The sequence below is a fragment of the Caloenas nicobarica genome, chromosome 4, assembly GCF_036013445.1.
Source record: "Caloenas nicobarica isolate bCalNic1 chromosome 4, bCalNic1.hap1, whole genome shotgun sequence".
Lineage (NCBI taxonomy): Eukaryota > Metazoa > Chordata > Aves > Columbiformes > Columbidae > Caloenas > Caloenas nicobarica.
In genome coordinates, this window is record NC_088248.1 from 34,967,058 (window position 1) to 34,989,890 (window position 22,833).

The following is a 22,833-nucleotide window of genomic DNA, read 5'->3' on the forward strand; positions in this document are numbered from 1 at the left end:
TATTTTTAATTTATAGAGATGTTATCCTGTATTAATGAAAGAATCTCCAGTTATCGAAATACATGCTTGGCAAAATGCATATGAGAGAAAGCTCTTGCTTGCATAAGTAGTTAAGAATTGGGAAACTGAATGTGGGAATTAACAGCTAGTGCTCACATGAGGGGGAGTAGGCAGTAGAGTTCCACAGAAAAATCTCTTCTGGGTCCTGTGCTGTTCAACATAAATCATCTGGAAAACTGGCAGACACTTTTGATGATGGCAGAATGTTCAGGATAGTAAAGATAACAGACAACAGTGGGAATTACAGATTAATGACTAGGTAACGAAGTGTGGGATGAAATTCAATGTAAATAACTGAAAATTATGCACGTCGGAAAAAAATATTTTAACTTTACATAAAAACTGGTTGGTTTTGAGGTGGTTACCACGTAGGAAAAAAACCTTTGGGTAATAATGGCTAGTTCTCTGAAAATGTCCACTGACAGCTCAGTACCAGTTGAGAAAGTGAATTAATTTCTAGGAAGTATTAGGGATTAAATAGGACGTCATGCTACTGTATAAATTCATTATATCCTTGCATCTTGAATACAATGCAGTTCTGGTTTTCCCACTGCAAGAAGGGAGGCGAGGATGGTCAAAATTACAGAACAGCATCCTTTGTGAAGAACAGCTAAGCAAGGCAGAACTTTTTGCACTGGAATAAACAAGATAGTTGAGGCCATGAATGGCACAGAGAGAATGGATGGACATTGATTTATCATCTTCTTTTCCAGTAAAAAAAATATGAGGCAGGCTCAAGATAGATAAAAGGAGATATTAGAGTGTGTGCAGCTTAGCTATGGCATGTCTTGCTGCAGGATGCTGTGCATCATTAAAGTTTACACAGATTCCAGAAGGCAACTGGAAGCAAAGCAGCTTCTTGGAGGGGAAAAAATCTGTTGAGGTCCCTTAAATACTGAAGCATCACGTCTGGTTTAGGAAGCCCTTGAGGTGCAACTTTTGGGAAGCTGCTGGACATCTGGCAAAATATAATTTCCTGATTGCTGTAGTCTTATATTCTCCTTCATGAGTCTGCCCTTGGCCACTGCTAGAGACAGGACACTGCTCTGTATTAGTATTAGTATCATGTATTAGTAGATCTCTAATTTGTGAATTAGTATATGTTTAAAACTCTTTATAAAATTCTATTCTCTGACTAATAGGGATAGCTCAATTTCAAACTGCTACTCATTATAACTTTATTTTTTTCTGCTATTTTAGAAGCTGAAAATCAAATACCTGATTTTTTTTTTCTTACTGCAGTCTACTGCTTATAATGTTTTTAAATTCCACTTCTGTATTTTCAGATTGTCTATTACTCTGTCATGCCCTTTGGACTTGACCTTGTTTCCTATGGATACACAGCGCTGCAAGATGCAATTGGAAAGCTGTATGTAAATCAGTCAGTGCATATAAACAGTGGCCTTCTAGGCATGCCTGAGAATCAAACAGAAAATGATCAGTTCTGTATTGTTCATGTCAACATTTTTAATGAATCTTGAAATTAATATTCACTGGTTCCTAGCAACATACGTTTCCCTATTAAAAATGTTTCTTTCATTCTCGTATCTGCAGTTATAATCCCCAGTTCTACACAATCCCTATAGACAGAATTTTCACTGCCCAGTAATTGTTATCATAAAGGATCTTGACAGTTTTGTTATTTGCTTTATTTTCTAAGGGAGTGAGACCAATTTTATGAATGAAGCGTTAAAACAACTGATATTTTTTTGTATATTATCTTCCATCATGGGGCTTTGAGACATCGTGATTTTTATTAAGTTGTTATGAATCTTAGAGAAGTTAGCTTATGAACACTTTAGCTTTTTTAATCACAGCTGTTTTTCAAAGATAAAATAAAAATCTGTCTAATGCCTCCAGAAGAAGAAAAAGAACGGTTCTTTAAACATTTTTCAGAGCCTTTGAATTGCAAAATGCTGTATTCCAATGCCATCTTTTCTGTGTTTCCCCATCTCTGTTCCCATTTAACACACACTATCTGTGTTTGAACTAAGTTAATCCTTAATACATAGAAGGCAGCAGAAAAATGGCATGTAAATTCATTATTATGATTATGCATTTTTAATCAATATTGCTTTACGGTTGAATATTGTGAGGCTAACTTTCACCTAATTTTCCCACTTGTTGGTGTTGTATATATCATGATTTAGACACTCAGATGTGTGCTGAAGTCTGTCCATACTCGGGGGATCATGAAGGCACTGAATTGGTTTCAGCAGGATGGAATGGCAATGCTTTCATGAGTCAGGGCCTTTAATCTGAAAAACCGAGCAGAAAGGTTGTTTTGCACAAAACCCAAGATTCATCACAGTAATTGAGTTGTTAGATTCTTTTGATGTTACTAGGACTTGTGAGTGGTGTTACAGTTCAGTATATTTGTCATGCTTTGCTGAAGCAGAGTGTGAATGAATATGGAGGCTTCGAAGCCATGGAGAGCAGAGCTTTGCTTTCCTTGTTTAAAGAGTAAGCACCGTAACAAACACCTCGGAATCAGTGTAATATTGCTGATAATGTAATGTTCCACCCACCAAGTCCTAATTTAGGCCTACAGAAAAAAATTAAATTGTGGATTATTTCATTTTTGTATTTAATTATTTGAAAAGGAAATAGAAAGAAAAAGAGTGAAAGAAATATGATACATATATGCTAGATTTTCTCATGGAGTGTACTGTGATTGAGACGGTTCTTTAAACTATTACTATTTTGTTCTTGTAGTTGGTTACACAACTGATGACTTACGGTTTATCTGGCAGTCTGGAGATCCTGTACAGCTAGAGAAAATTGCTCTGCCTCAGTTTGATATTAAAAAGGAGGATATCGAATATGGTAACTGTACCAAGTATTATAAAGGCACAGGTAGGTAATATAAGTGGTTTCTATGGTAAAAGGCTTTAAGATTCCTTCAATTACTGTTTATAGTTAATGGTTAATATTCCAGTTCATGTATTACATTTCATGGCATAAAATAGATTACTTTTAACTAACAAGTAGTTCATAAGTGATTACTGCGAACTAATTCAAATATAGAAACATCTATGTTGAAGATGAGATTAAATGCTTATCTTGGTTTTGCTTACATGTCTTTTGATCTTACTATCACCATTTTGTTTCTATAGTCCTAATACACATTTATGCTTGTGTCTAATTTTTCTGAAAGGATGTTCATGTAGAATTATGCCTGTTGCAGCAAAGTAGGATAATTTTTATATTCTGGTCAACTTTTCTTCCAGAAGTGAATAGTATTAGAGTGTAACTTCAAATGGTTTGGCCTGCACGTTCTTCCTTTCTCTAAGTGTTCTCGAAAGTCTGTCATTACAGAAAGCTGCTTACAATCATCAGCCCTGCATTTATTCAATCCTATGATTGTTTTCTGAATGTGGCCAAAAATTTATCCAATGGTTTCTGTACTCTGGCTTCTAATGATTTATCTTTTCTACTTTGATTGATTCCTGCCTGTAATTATATCAAAAATATTCACATACTGTGGCAACTGGAAGACTTTTTTACAACAACAGTAGTCAGCAGGGCATATTTTAGTCAGTGCTGTTGCATCATATGAATAAATCTCCCATTAAAACTCAACTGGGACGGCTGTAGCACTGCAGATTCTGAGGATCCTCTGCAAGTTTCTCATTGACTATTTAGCTGAAGTTGAGGGTCTGTTATTTGCAGTTGTTTCTGAGCTAGATCCCAAGCCCGGAGGGATCTCAAGTAATGTTAGGACATCGCAGAGTTAATGAATTTAACTTGAAAAAGGTAATGAAAATTGAAATGAGATTTGTCTTTTAACTGCAAAAGGAGGGAGTTCGTAGCCTAACTACATAATTCAGTATCTCAGGTGATTTACCATTCATAAATAATATGAAATTAACACCCCTCAGGAAAATTCTGTATTTATGAAAGCACAACCAACTGGCAATGATTGCATTCAAGTCTGAATCTGGGTATGGTAGAAGTTTACGTAGCAGTGAAAAAAATATTTTATTCTTAATTAAACAGTGAATTTACTGGGGAAAAAAAAAGGTTATAAATCCTTTTTGTTTTAAAATAACCATGTTAATCTCATAATCAAGACTGGAATTAATATTTCATTAATGTGAATGGAATATTTATTACTGTGAAATATTTTTAAAGCTTGTTTTCAGTAACCAGTAGATTTAAAATATTTTAAAGCTTGTTTTCAGTAACCAGTAAGTTCTTATATTGAAGGTACTTTAAAAAAGGAGATTTTGAGCACATAGTTAAAATTAATTCAGTTAAGAATTCTGTCAGGTAATCAAGAGGCAGTGTTGCATGTTATGTCAGTTGCAAATAATTTAATCTTTACTGCCGGTTTATGTCAACTGATGTTTTATCATACCTACCTAAGCAGAAAGAGGGTCAACGGACTTGGGGTGACTTTTTGTGGCAATAAATGGAATACTTATATTTGCAAATTGCCTATTCTTTATCAAAATGCATGACAGATCCAAATAGATCCTCGTGAGCTGAATGGTAGGAGCAATACATACTATTCTCTGCCTGATGAAAGATGATACAAAGCCATACAGAATGCACTTCTGGCATAAAGCAAGCAAATAATGATTTTGAAGGTCATTCCTCATTTGAAACTAAAACCTAAAAGTGTCCAGAAAGTGTTCAGAAATTATAGAGGGGAAATTTTTCAGACAACAGATCATTGAAGAGGATAGAATGAGCTATGAAATACCGTATAGTCTCTTCTACACAAGGAAATTTTTCCGTAATGTTTTATTGTGTGTTGTTTTGGTTATTGTAGGCCCAAACAGCACCTTTAAGATGCCTTACCGTTCTACAGCACTTAATTGATAAAATAGAGAAGATAAATACATATATTTTTGACAGATTCAATCTTCCAAATCAGCTTTGCACCAACTTTATAGATATAGACAGATCTGAATTTTGAAATTGCTGTAATATAGCGTAGGAATGCCTTTTACTTGTGATGGAATAGTTTGTGAAGTTGTTTTTACAATGCCATTGTGTTAATATTAACATAAGAATGCCAGTTCTGCTAATTGAGTGAATATATGAATATAGTTTTTTTTCTGGTTATTTGACTTCCTGATCCATCTGTTATCTCCAGTAAAACCTCTAGTATCTGCAGCTTTATATTGAATTAATCCTAACAGGTATCTTAAATGGTTAGGTGATTTAGATCCTCTTTCTAAAAGACTTGAAGCAATATTCCTTGTTTTCAAAATTTACAGTTTTTAGAGTCTTTTTTAAAAAATCTATACCAATTTTAGAAGTCACCCGTATCAGCTTTCAGTACTGCCGGAATCTTTTTGCTGAGAGTCATGTTCGGGTCACCTCTTTCCATTCTAAACTTTCTATACTAATATTTCTTAATTCCATCTTTTGCACAAATTAATGCTAAGTAGGATTTTCTGATGAGCTTAAGCTAGTATGACTGCTAGACCCCATTGGTTTTATCTGGACTGCATCTTGAAGCCATCACCAAGATGAGACTGACTTTAACTGCCTGTTACTGATGTGCTGTGAAAAGGCAGAGGGTGCCTTATGGAGCACAGAGAGTACCACATGCCTGACCACACGTGGTGGTTATATAGATCTGTGTTTTGATCATTTTCTTCCAAACTGAACTCTTTGCCTTTATAAAGAAAATAAAATCATTGAACTTTTGCTCTTACTTAGATAGAAAAAGGCCTAGAAGATACAGATCTGAAGAGGTTGACCTGCAAAGCACATTAATGCTTTTATTTCTTTAAAGGTTATTACACTTGTGTAGAAGTAATCTTCACCTTAAGAAGACAAGTTGGATTTTACATGATGGGTGTTTATGCTCCTACACTGCTAATTGTTGTTCTGTCCTGGCTGTCATTTTGGATCAATCCTGATGCAAGTGCTGCAAGAGTCCCACTGGGTAACCTGCGTTTACACGTACCGTCACGATCCACTTTAACGCCATTGAGCCATTCTCAGTTGCTTTGACACCATGACACTGGACACTGAAAGCAACTTCACTTCCATTATCTGTTCATCATTTTCACTGAAACGTCCTCATTCCTTGTCCTGTAGAATTCACCTCCGCACTGAGACTTCTCTTGACAATGGTTGCAGGATTTACATGCTAAGCAAACTCTCTCTGCTCCTCCCAGCCCAGACAAATCTGATCTTACCTACGTGTGGATGAAGCTGCAGACACTGTGGCAATATGCAGTTTAAAGGAACTGGAACATCTGAATAATCAGTAAGAAAGCAGGAAGATTAGTAAGGCTCTAAATAGCTACCCCTTGGAGCAGTTTTTCTGAAGAGTAATAGAAAAAAAATTATATCTGGAAGAGAATTAGCATCCTTGTTACCTGATCGGCTTTATTTCATTAGAAACTCTGTTGATGGGAGTACTTCAGGCTCGTGCCTTCATGCTGCTCAGCACAACACAGTAGGCAAGCCCTTCATTTATTATGAGACAATAGGACACAGAATTAACTAAAACAATGTTATTTTGACTAATTTAATTGTACACGGGACTCCAGCTCTGGGGTGGCCAAACCTGCTGACCCCAAGATCTCAATGAAATGCTGAGCCAGGTTCTTCCGTCTTGACACTTCTCCTATTCAGATTCCCATCCTCATGCCACAACCTCTCCTTCCTCATGCTCCCCTTTTCCCCAGCACTCCTTCACAAGACCATACTCCTTATTTTCCGCGTATTTTCCATGTTCCAGAAGGTTCAGTGTACCTGTTTTCAAGACCCCAAGGGTGCAGTTGCAGAACACCTCCAGCCCCCTGCCTTCTTCAGAACCCTCTCACCCACACTTGAACTTCCACACTCCCACAGGACATGAGGTCTGTGCAGGCTCACGTGTGTCCATAAGCACAGGAGACCCTTGGAGTCAGGACTTGCCATGTCACCTCACCAGCCCTGCGTTGAGAGTGGGAAGGGTGCCTGCTCAGTTTTGTTAGGTGGAAAAGTGTCCTCACGTCCCCTGGCCTGAGCCCCACTGCACCCATCTCAGGTCATCTACCATGCCTTTTCCTCCTCCAGTGATACGACAGGCAAAACTAAGAGCTATGAAAAATCTGGAGAACCATGACTGGAGTGCTACTTTTGGCTTCTGAGTCAGTGTTGGCTGCCTTGCCCTAATTAAATGTAACAAAAGCACTACTTATATTTATTGTATCTCTTTTCTAGGGTTCTGTTTCAGAGTACAAGTCAGTTTTATTTTTGTTGACCTTTAAAAATAGTTACTTGGGAAGGAGTCATGATCTATATCCCTTTGATAGCAAGTAACAAATATAATAATAGGATCATGATCTATATCCCTTTGATAGCAAGTAACAAATATGATAATCTCTTACCTTGAAAAGTAGCAAGGATGCATTCCATAATGCGAAACATTAGACATTTTAAGAAAAAAAGGTGTGGGGAAAATGTAGCATTCTTTAAGTTAAAAAGACAGAAACACGAACTGGAAATATTTTTCATGTAGTGAGCTCAAATATGATCAAAACTTGAGCTGTATTTCTGCTTTTATAATCCTGCACTTCAAATAGCAGACCAGACAGGCTTATTAATTATATATTAGATTTATAAGAGGTGTAGTGCTGATTTATGTAACATGGATGTCTTTGTGAGTAAGCATGCATGCTTATTTATTGTTTGTTTGTTTTTCATTTAAGTGTTTATTCTTTCTTTTTATGTATTAGCATTTCTGAAAAAATGCATTTTCAAAGATACTAACCATTGGCCTGTTTAATGTGACTTTTCCTGGCTCCAGAGAAGCAAAAACTGCTAAATCTGATCGCCCTTTAATCTTAAGTCAGATTTTAGTAATGCAAGTTGATAGGACTGTCAGTTTTGTATTTCTCCAGTTTGCACGGGGGCGACCAACTAACTCTTCTAGTTACATCCTTGAAGATAGTTGACCTTGAAACCTAATAAGATTAACATTTCTTTGTCAAGTGGATGATCTCTAATCCCAAAAAAGTGTTATCAATGGCCACTGTGCTCTCAATGGCTAGATACACATCTGATGAGAGATTTAGAGCTACTTCACATCTACTTATGAATATCATAATACAGTTATCCTTAGAATTAAATATAGTGGGCTACTACTCCCCATAGCCAGGCATCTTAGAAGTTTCCGGGTGATTTAGGGATACAAGTTACTTTGCAAACCAGTAAGCAGCATATGTTTTTGTAGACTAATTAATGTTCTTGGAGAAGAATGTATCTTTGTTTGAAGAAAAAGCCTTTGTCCATGGAGGAACTAAACAAGTTGCAAGCCCTTAACATTTCACCCAGTTAGATCATCTGGTGGTAGAGAAGTCCACAAAGGACTGGTACATGAACAGCTGTTGCTGAGAGATGTAAAGGCTGGTATCACTGAATGCTTCTTTCTAATTAAATGCTGATGTTTCACCTTTTAATGAGCATGACAAAGAACTCTCCAGCTCTTTAGAGGTGGACAGTGTACCAGTATCTGTTTAAAAAATTCTTTTCTTTCCTTCACTGCCATGTGATCCCCAAAAGTAGTAAGGTCTTCCCTGGAGCTGCAGGGATCTGAGGGACATTGGGCTGCCTGACAGCATGGAGCATTAGTCCAGAGTGCAGCTGGGGGTACAATAGGGTACCTGAAGGCTTGGAATAGTGGTGATGGGTTCCCATGTACAAAGCACAGCTAGGTCTGTGCCCCATCACTCCTGTCCTCACATCTGTATTAGTTCTCGTCATTTCATTTTATAAAATTGCAACAGATGTAGAGTCTTAGAGGAAGACATAAAGATATATGTTAGAACTGCAGTATGAAGAAGGATTGGCAAGAGTATGTCTTTTAGTTTATGAAGTTTAATGAGAGGAGAGAATGTATTAGAGATACCAAATGATAAGGAAAGGAAGACAGAATATTACCTTTTTCAATAACATAAATGAGATAAAGCAATATTTTTAAAGCAGTAATATAAACCAGAAAATACTGGTTTATACAGCATATAATTAAGCTGTGGAATTCACTGCCAGAAGATAGTGCTGAGGCCAGTAAATTTGATGGATTCAAAAAAGAGAGATTTATTTATCTGGCAGCATGTGCTGAAGTGCTTTGGTGGATTGGCACTTTCTGATATTATCCATATGTAACTTGAGGCAGTATTTTTTAAATAGTAGCCCTATACAATCATGCTTTAGGCTAGGAGCCAACTAGTCTTACTGACAAGCTAAACTTTGCTTTTGAAAGATATGCCACAGTAGGGGCAAAAATGCAGAGGTGTTTTCTAGAAAGACCGACTTTCCCTGTACTTTGCAAGTATAGAGGAAGAAGATCTGTTCTCTCTCTAGTGCTCCCTGAGAAGAAAAGGGGGATTTTGTTGTTTCCTTTTTTTTTTTTTTAATTAAAAAAAAAAAAAAAGTAATCTTGCAGTTTATTTATTCATTCTCCTCATTCAATTTGAGCCCTGAGCTTTGGACTGTGGTAGGTAGGTACCTAGTGCAGCTGCTGCCAAAGGGGCAGCTTACAATGCTGGTACTAGGGTCTACAAGGCTATGCCAACTCTGATCTGGCAGCAAATGGTTGCTTAATAGAATATTTCTGTACTTCTATCTCACTTTATTGTTACCTTGAAAACCTAGAAGTTTCTTGGACTCTGAGAATGAACTTTTCATCCTAGGAATCCAGGCAAATGGAAATTAGTGGTGGGTGACTATGATCTCAATTGCCGTACTGAACAGTTTCGTGAAAGCTCCATTAAAATCTCTTCAGCTAGTAGAATTTGTAAGTTATTTTTGTAGAATTAAATCCAAGATTGTAAGATCTGGTATTTTAAGCTCTACAAAGTGGTCGTAGAAATGTTTTCAGCACGAGCCATGATAATAATATTAGCATATTAAGATAATCAACACTTTTAAAGTAAGTAGGAAAAAAATTACAATATCCAAGATGCTGAGCCAGTCTACATCACCGTGTAATTTGGGTGTTCATGCTTATGGTAGAAGCTGCCTTTCAGAAGTCTAGCATAGACATGCATAGCACATGATACAATACACTGTTAGAGAATAACAGAAAGCTGGGCATAGGTAGAGGTGTCCTTTATATGTTAAGAGACAGTACAGCCTTATTTGTACCTGTTGTTGCAGTTCATTATGATCCATAATTAGTGTTCAGCCCAAGACAGCTGTAGCTGGTCAGTGAAAATAAATTAGAAAAAAAGGACACTATTCTATGCTCGCTTTATGTCCTTATGGGCATGTTTGTACTTGAATGCTTCAGATGCAGTAGACAGAAAATAAGCCAGAATGGATACTGAGGTTTGTTTGTTCAGTATTTGCCATGTCATTCTGATCTGACATAGCACATCTGGCCATTCTGTATTATCCCAGTGGACAAAAAAATCCGACTTTGCAATGATAAGTTGATATTACATGTTTGTAAATAAAACACCATAAGATTCTGTATTTTAAAATCACATGACTGTAATAATTTCTTTATATTTTTTCTTCAATGTTTTACCAACTAGTAAGTTGCCCATTTGAGATTAATACCAAATAAAGTATTGTATCAATTTTATTAAAATCCAAATGGGAACAGCAGCAAAATAATGTTACTTATGGTCATAGGCTGATACAGATACTTTCAGTTTTATTAAGTTTTTCACATTCTCAGTTACTTAAAACAGATCTGTAGAAAATGATCTGTTTCATGCTTTTGATAGCACGTGTGGCAAACATAAGAAACATAGTTAAGATTGAGTATCTCCTTTTGGCCAACACTTTTCTATAGACATTGATTACATTTCATGAAGCTGCCCTTTCATAACTGAAAAAGATTTTTGTCATTAGCATTCACAAAATCAAAATGAGACATTCTGAACTGGGAGTTTGAAATAAGTTTTCCCTATGTGAAAGCCATTTCTAAAGTTAGCTTTTTCCAAATGTAGCTGTTCATGCTATTATTTCAGTTTCATTGGAGCCTCTTTGAGATCAAACTTGTATTTTGTGTCTTGCAATGTGAGCCCTGTGTTGATTTGAAAGTCTTGTAAGGAGGAATGCTTATTGAAACCTAGTTTGAAGATGAGTGTGACCTTTCAATAGCCTTTGCAGATGTGGATTTTTTTCACCATAAGAGCTTCCTGAAAAAGCCCTTTTTTTAGAAAGATTCCTCTAGATCCTGTAAGCTTGAATAGGGAATGATTGTAGATCCTCAGTCACCTCAGTGTTTTCATCTTCACAGTGAACTGGGAACACAGACTTTTTGATATGCAGGTACAGCTTTGCTCTTAAGCAAAACCTGCGCTTTTCCCTGTGTATTGCACTTGTGGGCAGGTCATTCAGAGAAGTGCTGCTGCTGTAACACAGTTCATGTTTCTGGAACAACAGTAGCTATTGAAGTCTGATTTAAAGGACTTGGAGACTTCTGATTTATGTATCATATATTTCTCTTTCATCTCTCCGACTTAGATACGTGTTGTAAGATAAGTCTTTCAAAAGCCCATTTCACAGTTGTATTGTGTGTGATGGGGCAGGAAAACCACAGCAACCAGTTTAGCCTCACTTTTTTCTTTCTGTATTTATAACATGAAGTACTCCTTATTAATAATTCATCACTAACTGCAATATGCTACCCAAGTATTCAGTTTAACATGTTCATTAACTGAACGCATGTGCACTTTGTCTACCTGCTGTAAAATACACCAACCGCATTGGGAAGCCCCAATTACTGTTATAAAACATCATTCAGTGTTGTCTGCTTCAGAGGAAAACCACAGCTGGTGTCAATAAGGGCAAGATTTCTTTAATCCATATATTGCTTTTCTTTTCATAGGTATTTTCTCGGTTCTCAGCTTGGCATCTGAATGTACCACTCTTGCCGCAGAACTTCCCAAAGTGTCTTACGTGAAGGCCTTAGATGTCTGGCTGATTGTTTGCCTTCTCTTTGGGTTTGCATCCCTGGTGGAGTATGCGGTGGTCCAGGTAATGCTAAACAATCCGAAGAGAATTGAAGCTGAAAAAGCAAAGATTGCCAAGGCAGAGCAAGCGGAAGGGAAAGGTGGAAATGCTGCCAAGAAGAACACTGTGAATGGCACAGGGACTCCTGTCCACATCAGCACTTTACAGGTAGGAGCTGCGAAGCTGTGTACGCAAAATCAGCATTATCCTCTGTTAACACAATTCCAGGAATATACTGTCATAATACAGGGTGTTTCAAATAGATGGAGCCAATTTGAAATCACTATATCTCTGCAACCATGCACCACCCATGAATGAAACTCTTACCACTGGGAAGGGCAGGGCATAGAGTTTCAAATGATTACCACTTGATAACTCATTAAGCCATTTGTAAATTTTTGTGTAATTGTAACATGTTGCCATCATGAAATATACTGCTTTGAGATTGGATCCATCTTTTTGAAACATCCCATAGTTTTAGATAGTGCTTAATCTTAGAAGTACCCAGGATCTTAAAAACATGCTGGTAATTAATGGCTAGCAATCTGACCAGTTGGTCCCTAGTTATTTGGGGTCAGATGTACTAAATGAAAAATTTGTCTCTTAATATCCTAGCGCCATGGTTGCTGCTGAGCTTCAGGTAAATAAAGTAGCAAGAAGCTTTACAGTTGCTATATTTCTCATAGTAAATAGCAGCTGTCAAACCGTAACTATTCAGAGAACAGGACTCTCAGTCAGTATTTGCTGAGAGCGTACTCAAATAACACCCGTCTCATTGCTTTCCCGGGGATGGCCACAGCTGCACTGCATTGCATGTCAAGCATCTCTGAAGCCAGGGATCCAGAAGTCTTGGTATTTGTAAACAAAAGACAGGTCTGTTTGTCTGTCAAACAGTTCCTGCATTTCTGATGTTGCCAGAAAGAGTTTATGGGTAAATTGATCAGATCTCATTGTATAGATAGAGATGAGATGTACATCTCAGATCAGGCCAAAATTTCTGTCATGATAGTAGGTTCCTGGTGTTGTATAACTCCCCGTTTGTGCTCCAAGAGTTATCCGATGCCCCAGGCCAACTGCCCCCAGTCCTGAGTGATATTTAATTGACATTTACTGTACAGAAGAAAATAGGTTATGCTACAACACGGAATATTAATTCAGCTTATAGTTGTCTATGACTCTGCAATTTTAATTCATAAAATAAAGCTATTAGGCGAGATCCAGGTGATAATATCGCTAGCATACAATGTGACTTAAAAGCTTCTTTAAGGAGGAAGTAGTTTATGCCCGAATGGTGGAATCTCTGTCCTAGTATCAGTCTGGCATTGCCACATTACTGATTAGACCCAGTCCCAAGGAGCTGCAGATATCGCACAGCGGTGCAGTTGACTACCGTGTTTCTCATCTGGTAGACGAGTCTTCTGAGAACTGTTCTGGCAGGCAACCAGGCTCAGCTTAGAGCAACCCCATGTCTGCTTTGATTTGTGTCACAAGTAATTCCCCAAGCCCAGGCAACATGGGAACTGAGTAGAAAGAAAGATAGCTCAGCTACAGTTTTGCTTCCCTGGAACTGAATGTGATGGTTTTGTGTTCAGCAATTTGCAGGCCCCCAATTCAGCTGTTTCTTGTGACAAAATAGTTGCACCAGTCCAGCAGAGCAGCGTAAAATCTATCTATTCCTGTTTCAGGTACTTAACAAGTGTAAGTGTCTAGCTTGATCAATGACAAGATTAATAAAAAACTACCGTTTTTCAGTGGTGAACAAAACCAAATTGCTAATTTACTGATTCTCCTAGGTGTGTACACCTTTTAAAGCGCTTGCCGTTGTCATAGCCATAAGGAGAATAAAATGATCACTTTTATCACCTATGCTCTCCTTTTGTCTTTTAATATTTTTTTTCAAGAATGCAAGTTTGGGAGTACAGTGCATTTTAAGACTTAGAGGAAGGGGAGTCATTGTCTGCAAAAAGTAAGCAACATTCCCCATGAATGGTGTCTAGCGATAGGCTAAAGGTTTTTAGGATTCAGACCTCAGTTTGCCCTCCAAGATCTTGCCGTGTCTCCCCTTCATAATCTTGCGATGTCAGCTCCAGTACCTCATGTTTGATCTGCACTTTTCAGGGTCTTCCCAGTTTGTTCTCTGAGACCTTTAACATTCCAATATCTATAATCTCTGCAACAATAATCTGTGTTGGATTTATATGGAGTCCTGGGCATGCGTAGCTTCTGATGATCTTTATACGAAGAGTTACAATGCATTTGTTTGCTGAGACATATCAGAAATATATATTCATTGCTGTAAAAGTTGACCGTGTGGCTGAGTGGTCTCCTGCCCTCATGGCTAATGATTGCTTGCATCCAGCCATCTGTTTTGAAATATAGCCTACCTGAGGAAGGATGTCCTGGGGAGGTAGTTTCTGGGAAGATTACCAGGCTGAGATAGAAGAAGGTCCCAGACCAATGAATCATTTGACCTCAGGATGTGGTAGGAGAATGATTCTATGTATTTGAATGCTCTAAATCTGCCTAGCTAAAAACTCCCTCTGGACCAGCTACCACATAGGAGCACTTTGAAAGCTGTCAGCCTTGGAGAAGCCTGTACTAAACTCCTAAATCAGAACAGGTCTAAATCTTTCAGTAGCTCTGACTCCTAATCCAAAACTAGGCCTGCCCCACAAAATTTCGATTGCTCCCATACAGAGCTTGTCATGATCAAGAATGCATTTATCATAGGGCAAATATGCAAGGGAGGGAAACATTAAAGAAACAGGTAATGGAAAAAAACTGTCTGTTGAAAGGCATAAAGAATATGAAACAAAAGAGGCCAGAGTGCTGTCCCAGAACTTCAGGAGCTGTTTTTCATCAGAGTTGTATAGGACTGTGTGTGAGGAGAGAGCAAGTACTGTGCTAAATGTCTGGAAAGACTTAGGCAAACCAATGTATAACTCTAGGAGAAAAGGAGGGCAACTTGAAACTGCATCCCTCATGTGAGTGTGCATCCCACAGAAATGTTTGAGGATGTTCTCTTTCCACATAGGAGGTGATACTAAGGCAAAAGTGACTGAGGTTGTAGCTGGAAATCTCACCATAGCCAACAAGAAAGACCTGGAAGCAGAAAACTACAAGCGGGGAAAAACAGAGAGAATGAATAATTTCATTTGTAAATGTTTCCCCAGCTTAAATGAAGCACTTCTTTATTATGAGACATTTACTGAATGGTGCTGAGACATATCTGTAAGTTATTAGAGAGGAACCAAGTTAAAAAAGATAAATTGATTTATTTTGCTTGAAAATGCCCCTGATCCTGATGCTAGGCCAGTTTACCAGCGTTCCCTGGGCCACAAGCTGCGCTCTTGCTGCCCCTCACAGCCATTCAGCATTGCAGAGTGATGTCTCTCCTGGAGATTTGATGGAGGGGCTGGTATGTAAAGTACAGTGGGGTTGTTGGGGTGGGAAGGTCCCAGGCGTGGGGGGGATTGGCGGGAGCACAGGGAAGCAAGTGGGGTGCTCAGACATCCCTGGTTCCAGCCCTCATGGGATAACTTGTTTTCTTGTATTTGATCCATTTGTGAAAGATAAAAATGGCATCTGGTCTGGAGACTTGGCAGGTTTGATATTAGTGAAAAACAAGCCATAACTAAATCATGTGATCATACGTAACAATACAAGTGGCTGTTGTTCCTTTTTTATGACAAGAAAAAGGGATAAACTTTTCAGTATATCCTAAAAATTAAAAGCTTGATGCCATTCGTAATTGAAGGTGAGGAGAAGAGATCCTCTGTAGCAGAATCTGTAAAGGTCCACCTGGAAGTTTTCAGTGGAAGGCACTACTGTGTCACTAAGGTCAATGATCATGACCAATAGCCACCAACAGCAACAGTGAAGATGACAGGATGAAAACAATGCTCACAATCTGAGAATCAGCCAAAGATGGAGAGCGCCTTCCATGGATGCAAACTACTTCTCCTCTCTACCAAATCCTGGATACTGGCTGACGCAAAAGCTGCATGTTGCCAGCATACGCCAAACCCCCGAGTCCATGCTTTGTGACTCATGCCCCCTCCAACAAAAACACTTGAAATGTCAGTGCAATTTTAAGCCCACAGGTTTATCAATATGACTGTCTGATTAAAGTCAAGTGGTCCATCTGGCAAGATCAACCTGAATCTGTAGAAAAAAGCGAAATTCAGCATAAGCACTTCTGCTGTGTTTGCTAGGAGCTGCGGTGGCTATGCATTCAGAGGCAAGAAGCCGTAAGAACAGTTTGGCTCCCTTAGCTCCTAGTGGCTGCAAGTAGATGCTGTTCTAAGCAGAGGAGAAAATTACGCAAACCTGGTGGTAACTGCTGGCATTGGCCTTTTATTTGGAATCCTCAGTAGGAGTTTGCATGTGTTTCCTAGCAATGTAGCATCATAGAGTGAGAAAAACAAGCAAAAAGGGAAATGTTTTGAAGATGAATCAGTTTCTTTTTGCTTTCACTGGTGGCGTGATTACAGGGAGAGATTGCAATGTTGACTATAACAACACCCTTTGATTTGAAAAGTTACATTTTCATCAAGCCCGTTTATAGAAGCTGTCCCCCACAGGTAATGTGCTGATGACTGGAGAGAACATTTGCTAAAAGAGTGGCTCTGGGGGATGATGAATAGTGCTATGCAAGCGGTGGTAACAGCTCTAAACCCAGCTATTTTTAAAGAGAGGTAGTACTGTTGCTTGCCTTATCTTGTCAGAACTGCATCTAGGCTTTGAAACCTGAGATGTTTTGTGTTCATCTCTACTGATTTACAATATACGTGACTGGTGGTGGTGACCTGTGGTGGCCCGATCTTCCCATAGTGTCTTTTACCCTCGAGTGGCACTCCAGACTTCAGATTTTTCTTGTAGAACCACCAGAAACCCAGTTCACGTTTTATCTTTTACACAAAACCACAGGCTGCAATCTATTTTAATAGTTCCTGACAGCATTTCAGGTACAGGGTAGGTACTTTCTGCTCTAGTGACTCACGTATCTATCCTTGGAGATAATTCAGGACACGACTGTAAAAAGGCCCCAAGCAATCTGCTTTGAGCAGAGGGTTGGACTAGATGATCTCCAGAGGTCCCTGCCAACCTCAGCTATGCTGTGATTCTGTGATATTTTATGTATAAATGTTTTTCGTTCTGTACTTTGCAGTTAGTGGGGTAATGAGAATTTGCAAGGAATATTTGGAATGTGATAGCAAGTTCCTGCTGAGCTGCACCAGAAAATCTACTCGGTCTGAATACACACTAATGCTAAACAATGATTACTTTATTGATGATCTACAAGCGCAAGAGAAGAGCACAAAACAAGCACAAGAAAGATTAATGACAGAGTTTGTTAGAAAACTACTCCTTCATCTTGTATAGAAGACTCTTACACAACTGGGAGGACTGACAGATCTGCATGCCAAAAGAGGCTGGGTGCAGCAGAAGAGGCAATTTCATGGCAGAGAAGACGTGCCGTGTAGGGCAGAGAACGTTGCGTTACAGTCAGGAGGCAGTTCAGCCTGAGGGGTGGATGCTGAGCTTGAGAGGCTGCCAGTGCTACAGCATGTTCAAAGCTTTGCTGGAAATTATGGACAATACATTTCTACTCTCAAAAAGTCTTGAATCCAAAATGATGGCATTTAGTGTTAAACTTCATCCTGATGAATAAAGAGGAGTTGATCACAGGACGAAGAGTCAGTTGAAAAGGATCCTTATTCTATTTGCACAAAACAAATCTAGTCAAGTTCCAGTATTTTTGGTGCTGCGAAAGGACAGATTTCACAAATTTGAAAACCATTTTTTCCTGTCTGAGTGGAAGAATTTAAACAAAAAATATGAGTGATGCTAGTGAGCTATCTGACAGTCAGTGTTCAAAAAAGCTACATACCAGAAGGGGAGCTATACTAATTTAAAACAAAAAAACCAAAAACAAACAAAGAAACAAAAAAATTCGCCATTCTAAAACAAACTCCCAAAGACTGAAAACTTACACAGCTTCAAGCATTTCTGTTTTCTTCTTACTGTCAAAAGAAGAAGTTGATAGCAATTAGTATAAGTTGAAATCCAGAAAATAGATGTAGATAACAGATGTCGATAACAAAAGGGATATGTGGTTAGCATAAGTGAGGGCAATAGGAAGTTACTTTGCATGTATAGCAAGTATACAAACACCAGTAACAAGAGTGTTGGTCCAATACTAGATGGAGATGTTGTAAGTGTCAAGAAATAGCAGAAAAGGCAAAAGCGTTGAAAAAACATTCTGCTCTATGTTTGGGGAAAAGCCAAATATATTCAAACAGATGATGAAATAAGTTTAATTGACAGCAGCTAATGAGTATGTTAAACAGTAGCTGTTAGACATTTTACAACCAAGATTTCAGCCTAAGTTGCATCTTGGATTTTTTAAAGAGCTGGTCCACAAGTGCTGTGGAACATGAATGTTGATGTTTTAATGAATTCTTTGAAACTGGGAGAGTTCCAAAAGACATGGAGAAGCTAATTTTGTGCCAGTACTTTTAAAGGCTAAGTGGCATAACATGAATAATTATAAGCCTGACATCAATCAGTGGAAAATATTGCATAGCTAACAGGTGGCTGACTAATAATTATTATTCATAAGTATTAATTATAATTAACATTATTCATAATTCACACCCATGTTAGCTAATAAATTTAAATGGGTCAGTGAAATTAAAGCTGACCTGTGTGTTTATTGATTTAATCAAACTGAATATAATTTTTTAAAAATATGATCGATTAGATTGACAGAGGTAATGATGTGAAGGTAAGAAACTCTGAAGAACATTTGACTTGGCTTCATATGTCAGCCTGGTTGCGTCATCTGAATTATGCAAAATCAAGGTTAGATCTGTTACCATCTGTAAGTACCAGCAGTTAATCAGACCTAACTATAGTCACGCCTCATGACTGGAAATTGAAGCCAAATAAATTCAGGTTAGAAATAAGGTACATATGTTTGTGAGGAGCAAGGTCATGGAAAAAATTCTTCATTCTGGATGTTTTTCACGGAAAATCTGGTATAAGTAGTTTGGGCAGTGAATGTGGAGTGATGAGGAGCACCATAGCAGGAGAGGCAAAAATGGGGTGTTCCCCTTCCCTGTCAATTTGCATGCACGGGCAACGCTTCTTCTTTCTTCATCTCTTTCTCCACTTTCTTATCACATTATTCCCCTGACTCCGCAAAGGAAGGCTTTCTGAGATGTGTGTGTCCCTGCCGTAGTGGTGTGTGTGCCACAGCTCTGGATGCCACGGCATCCAGGGCAGCCTCAGCTGCTGAGCTTGGCAGTGGGCACCCATCAGCCTGAACTTTGGAAAAGGTGAGAAAGGATCATCGCAAAGGGCTTTCTGGCTTCTAGGAGACATTTTTAGGTATTTCTGAGCTGTTCATCAAAAGGCAGGTGTCCTGTCCGATATATTGAACCTAGACAACATGGCCCAGTCCTGGGAGAAATGGGAACGAGGTCTGTGTTTTGGCCCAAGCCCCCAAAGCCACGTCGCCTTCCCGGGCCCTCCTCAGCCCCCCAACTCCGTGCTGGAGGGATGAGGAGCAGCTGCCCAGCTCCACGGGGGAGGCAGGGAGGCCCTGCGCTGGTTCAGCAGCCTTCCCTTCCCAAACAGCTGCTCCCCATCCCCTGCAGGGGCAAAGCCACAGAGCTGGTGGAAGCATCCTGTGGGCTGGGTCTGGCCCACAGGTCACGATGCTGGGGCAGGATAAGACAAATGATATCAAATATTTTCCAGGGCCAAGTTCTGTGTCAGGATGAAGTCGAAAGGATGTAATGTTTAACAATGTTTTACCTTCTATACAAGTCTTCAGTGTAGTACTATAAAATCCAGTCCTGTGCTATCATTTTCCACAGAAATTGTTCCTGTAGACGTTGGTAAGTGTCAGGAATTTCATTACACTTCTAGCACGAACTAAGGAGGGATTAATAAGAAGCAGATAAACTACTTTTAATATATATTATCTCACTTTGTTTAGGGAAAGCTGTAGGTCAACTGAAATGAATTTAGATTAAAACAACAGAACTACTGGAGAGTTGAACAGATGTATGGGAAGAAATTTAATAATATGTTTAGGCAGCAACTGAATATAGAAAAAAGAAAAACACATTAGATTTGTAAAGCCAGGGAAATGAAATAAATTATTTTAAAATACTTGCTAAAGAAAAATTTGGGCCAGGTTGCTCTTAGAAGGAAAATTGTGTCACCCTGACAAATCAGTGCTCCAGCTGACACTAAGCAGAGCTCTGTGTGAACATGCTGTGAACAGTCCTCTGCTTGTAAGGCAGGGGTCACCCAGAAGCTGTTCCCTCAGTTCTCTGTCCCGCAAGTGAATGAGAACCAACTTGGAACAGCCTTTAGGGGAGCTCTCTCTAGGTACTGCGGTTGGAACAGGAATATTCTGTATTGTGAATGCGAGCGCTTAGGCTACAATTAGTGTCGCTGAGTTTTACAATGTATTGCTGGCAGTATGAGAAACAGATTACAAGTTTGCAAATTGAAAAGCAGGCTTATAGTTTCATACATTATTCTATTTCTTGTAATAGCCTTACTAAATCTTACTAGTTTTGAGCATGGAAAAAGTGTAATATTCCTGTGACTCTTCAGTTAACATGCATCCCAATCCTACAAGTTACCCTTTCATTGAGCAAGAGTCTGCTTTGTATCTTTATTACCCATGTCATTGAGTATGATCCAATTGGAAGAAACCTCTCCGATCACTGTGTGACAGCCCCCATGTCACCCAGGGCCACATAATCATGTTCATACGTGTCTCAGTCACCGCCTTACTAGACAGTTTGTCCCTGCTACTCCAACATTAAACACTGTCCCAGGCTGTCCCTGACTGCCTCAGTTCTTTTCATCCATGATACCTTGTCAGTTGTGACAGAGAAGCTAATAATGTTCTCCAGAATGTTTTTCTTTCATCTGTAAGTCTGGTACAATATTTCACTATTATTATTTTACTTACAAAATGTGATGATGCCATTATGCTGAACCATCAGCCTAGGACCGCAGAAAACTCAGAGGTGAAGAGAGCTGAGAGTAAAATGCCCGAAGGCTTTGTGGAGGAGAGATCAGCTACTGGGAAGGAGGGATAGGGAGCTTTTGGAAAAAACAAGCTTTAGTGTATCGGTGGCTCCAGGAAGCTCTAGTGAAACTTATGTTAATGTCAGTTGCCCAGGTGTATAACCTGATTTGTGAACCAGCATTTTTTCCAACTAACTCTCAGGTTATATATGTGTACAAATAGCATTATTAATAATGCAGTTAAGTTTCATAATGTGTATTCTTTTTTCTTCTGTTTTTTTTGGTTTTGGTTTTTTTTTTCCCAAAACACTTCAGTTTGAAAGATGACAAATACGTTTTTCTTTTAAATGTTCATTATCTGTGCAAGTACAGTTGTCTGTTCTGTAAAAGAGAATCATTCACCTGGGGTGACCCTATAGCACAGTTGTACTTGATCACCAAGAGCACTGGCAGAGCTGTAGGAAAGTCAGGAATTCAATTGCTGAATTTAGATGTCCCAGTTACACAGTTCTCCTGTGTACCAATGGGAAGTGCTGAGAACAGTGTTGCATCTTTGTTACGTGTCTTTAGAGAGGCACCAAAGAGTGCAGGTACAAAGGAAGTGTCTTCTCACCATGCAAGGTGGTCACCCTGGGATGAGAGATGGGATCTTGAGCTGACTACATAGTAGAACCGGAATAAACTTTATTGTTGCATCAAACACTGAATTTTAGAGTTAATTCTGACTATAGCCTCAGGCCTCAGAAAAATGTAAGTATTGAATAGTATCTGTCCTGCAGGTTCATCTGCACAGAACTGATTTGCAAAAATACTCTCTACAGAAATATTCTCTCCTCTTCTATCATCTTAAAATGAAGGAGTCTAACTGTAGCAGGTTGCACAGCATGAGGCATCTTGTGCATGAAAAATTACACAATTAAGAATGTTTGGATTAGTTTATATGATTGACTGATCATATTTAAGTACTTTATAATGCAACCATTCAGCAAATTAGGCTGATGTACTGTAACCCTATTAACAAGTAATTTCCTATATGTTTGTTTGTGGTGTTCTCTAGCAGCTGCATTAAGTTTGTTAATGAAATATGGTGAGTAGATCTTGATTCCCCTCACACTTTATTTCATAGGTTGGTGAGACCAGATGCAAAAAAGTTTGCACTTCGAAATCTGATCTGAGATCCAATGATTTCAGCATCGTTGGAAGCTTGCCAAGGGATTTTGAATTATCGAATTATGACTGTTATGGGAAGCCCATTGAAGTCAACAATGGGCTCGGGAAATCTCAAGCCAAGAACAACAAGAAGCCTCCTCCTCCCAAGCCTGTCATTCCATCAGCAGCAAAGAGAATCGATCTTTATGCAAGAGCACTGTTCCCTTTTTGCTTCTTGTTCTTCAACGTCATATACTGGTCCATATATTTATGATAAATCTTTTATTTATGTTTTTCATATGTGTAAAATATATCCCATTTCATTACTCCTCCCCAGTCATGAAGGCTGCTGTGTGAAATTATTTGCATTTGCAAAGCAATATATTGCATTTTGATGCCATGCGATTGTACTGAACATATGGCATCTGAAATCTGAATGAAAGCATGACACTGCAATGTCTGTGCTCCAACCAACGTTGTATATAAATGTACAGCATACATCCTGCTTTAGGAATATATATGAAGGACAATGCATACTACATTACAAAGCTGAATAACGCTCTTCAGTTATTAGTAACATACAGAGATTTAAAGTGTTTCTGACAATGAAACTGACGTGCACGTTGAGTATTATTAAAATCA

General features: G+C 38.7%; 1 protein-coding gene across 1 annotated transcript in view; it reads left to right on the forward strand.

Moving 5' to 3' along the window:
• Window positions 1-22,465, forward strand: part of GLRB (glycine receptor beta) — a 43,447-nt gene extending 20,982 nt beyond the window's left edge. Inside the window, exons 5-9 of the mRNA XM_065634060.1 lie at window positions 1,347-1,429; window positions 2,776-2,916; window positions 5,813-5,965; window positions 11,858-12,150; window positions 22,169-22,465. Of these exons, the coding sequence (XP_065490132.1) occupies window positions 1,347-1,429; window positions 2,776-2,916; window positions 5,813-5,965; window positions 11,858-12,150; window positions 22,169-22,465 (967 nt within the window). The remainder of the gene's footprint in view (window positions 1-1,346; window positions 1,430-2,775; window positions 2,917-5,812; window positions 5,966-11,857; window positions 12,151-22,168) is intronic.
• The last annotated feature ends 368 nt before the right edge of the window (window positions 22,466-22,833 follow it).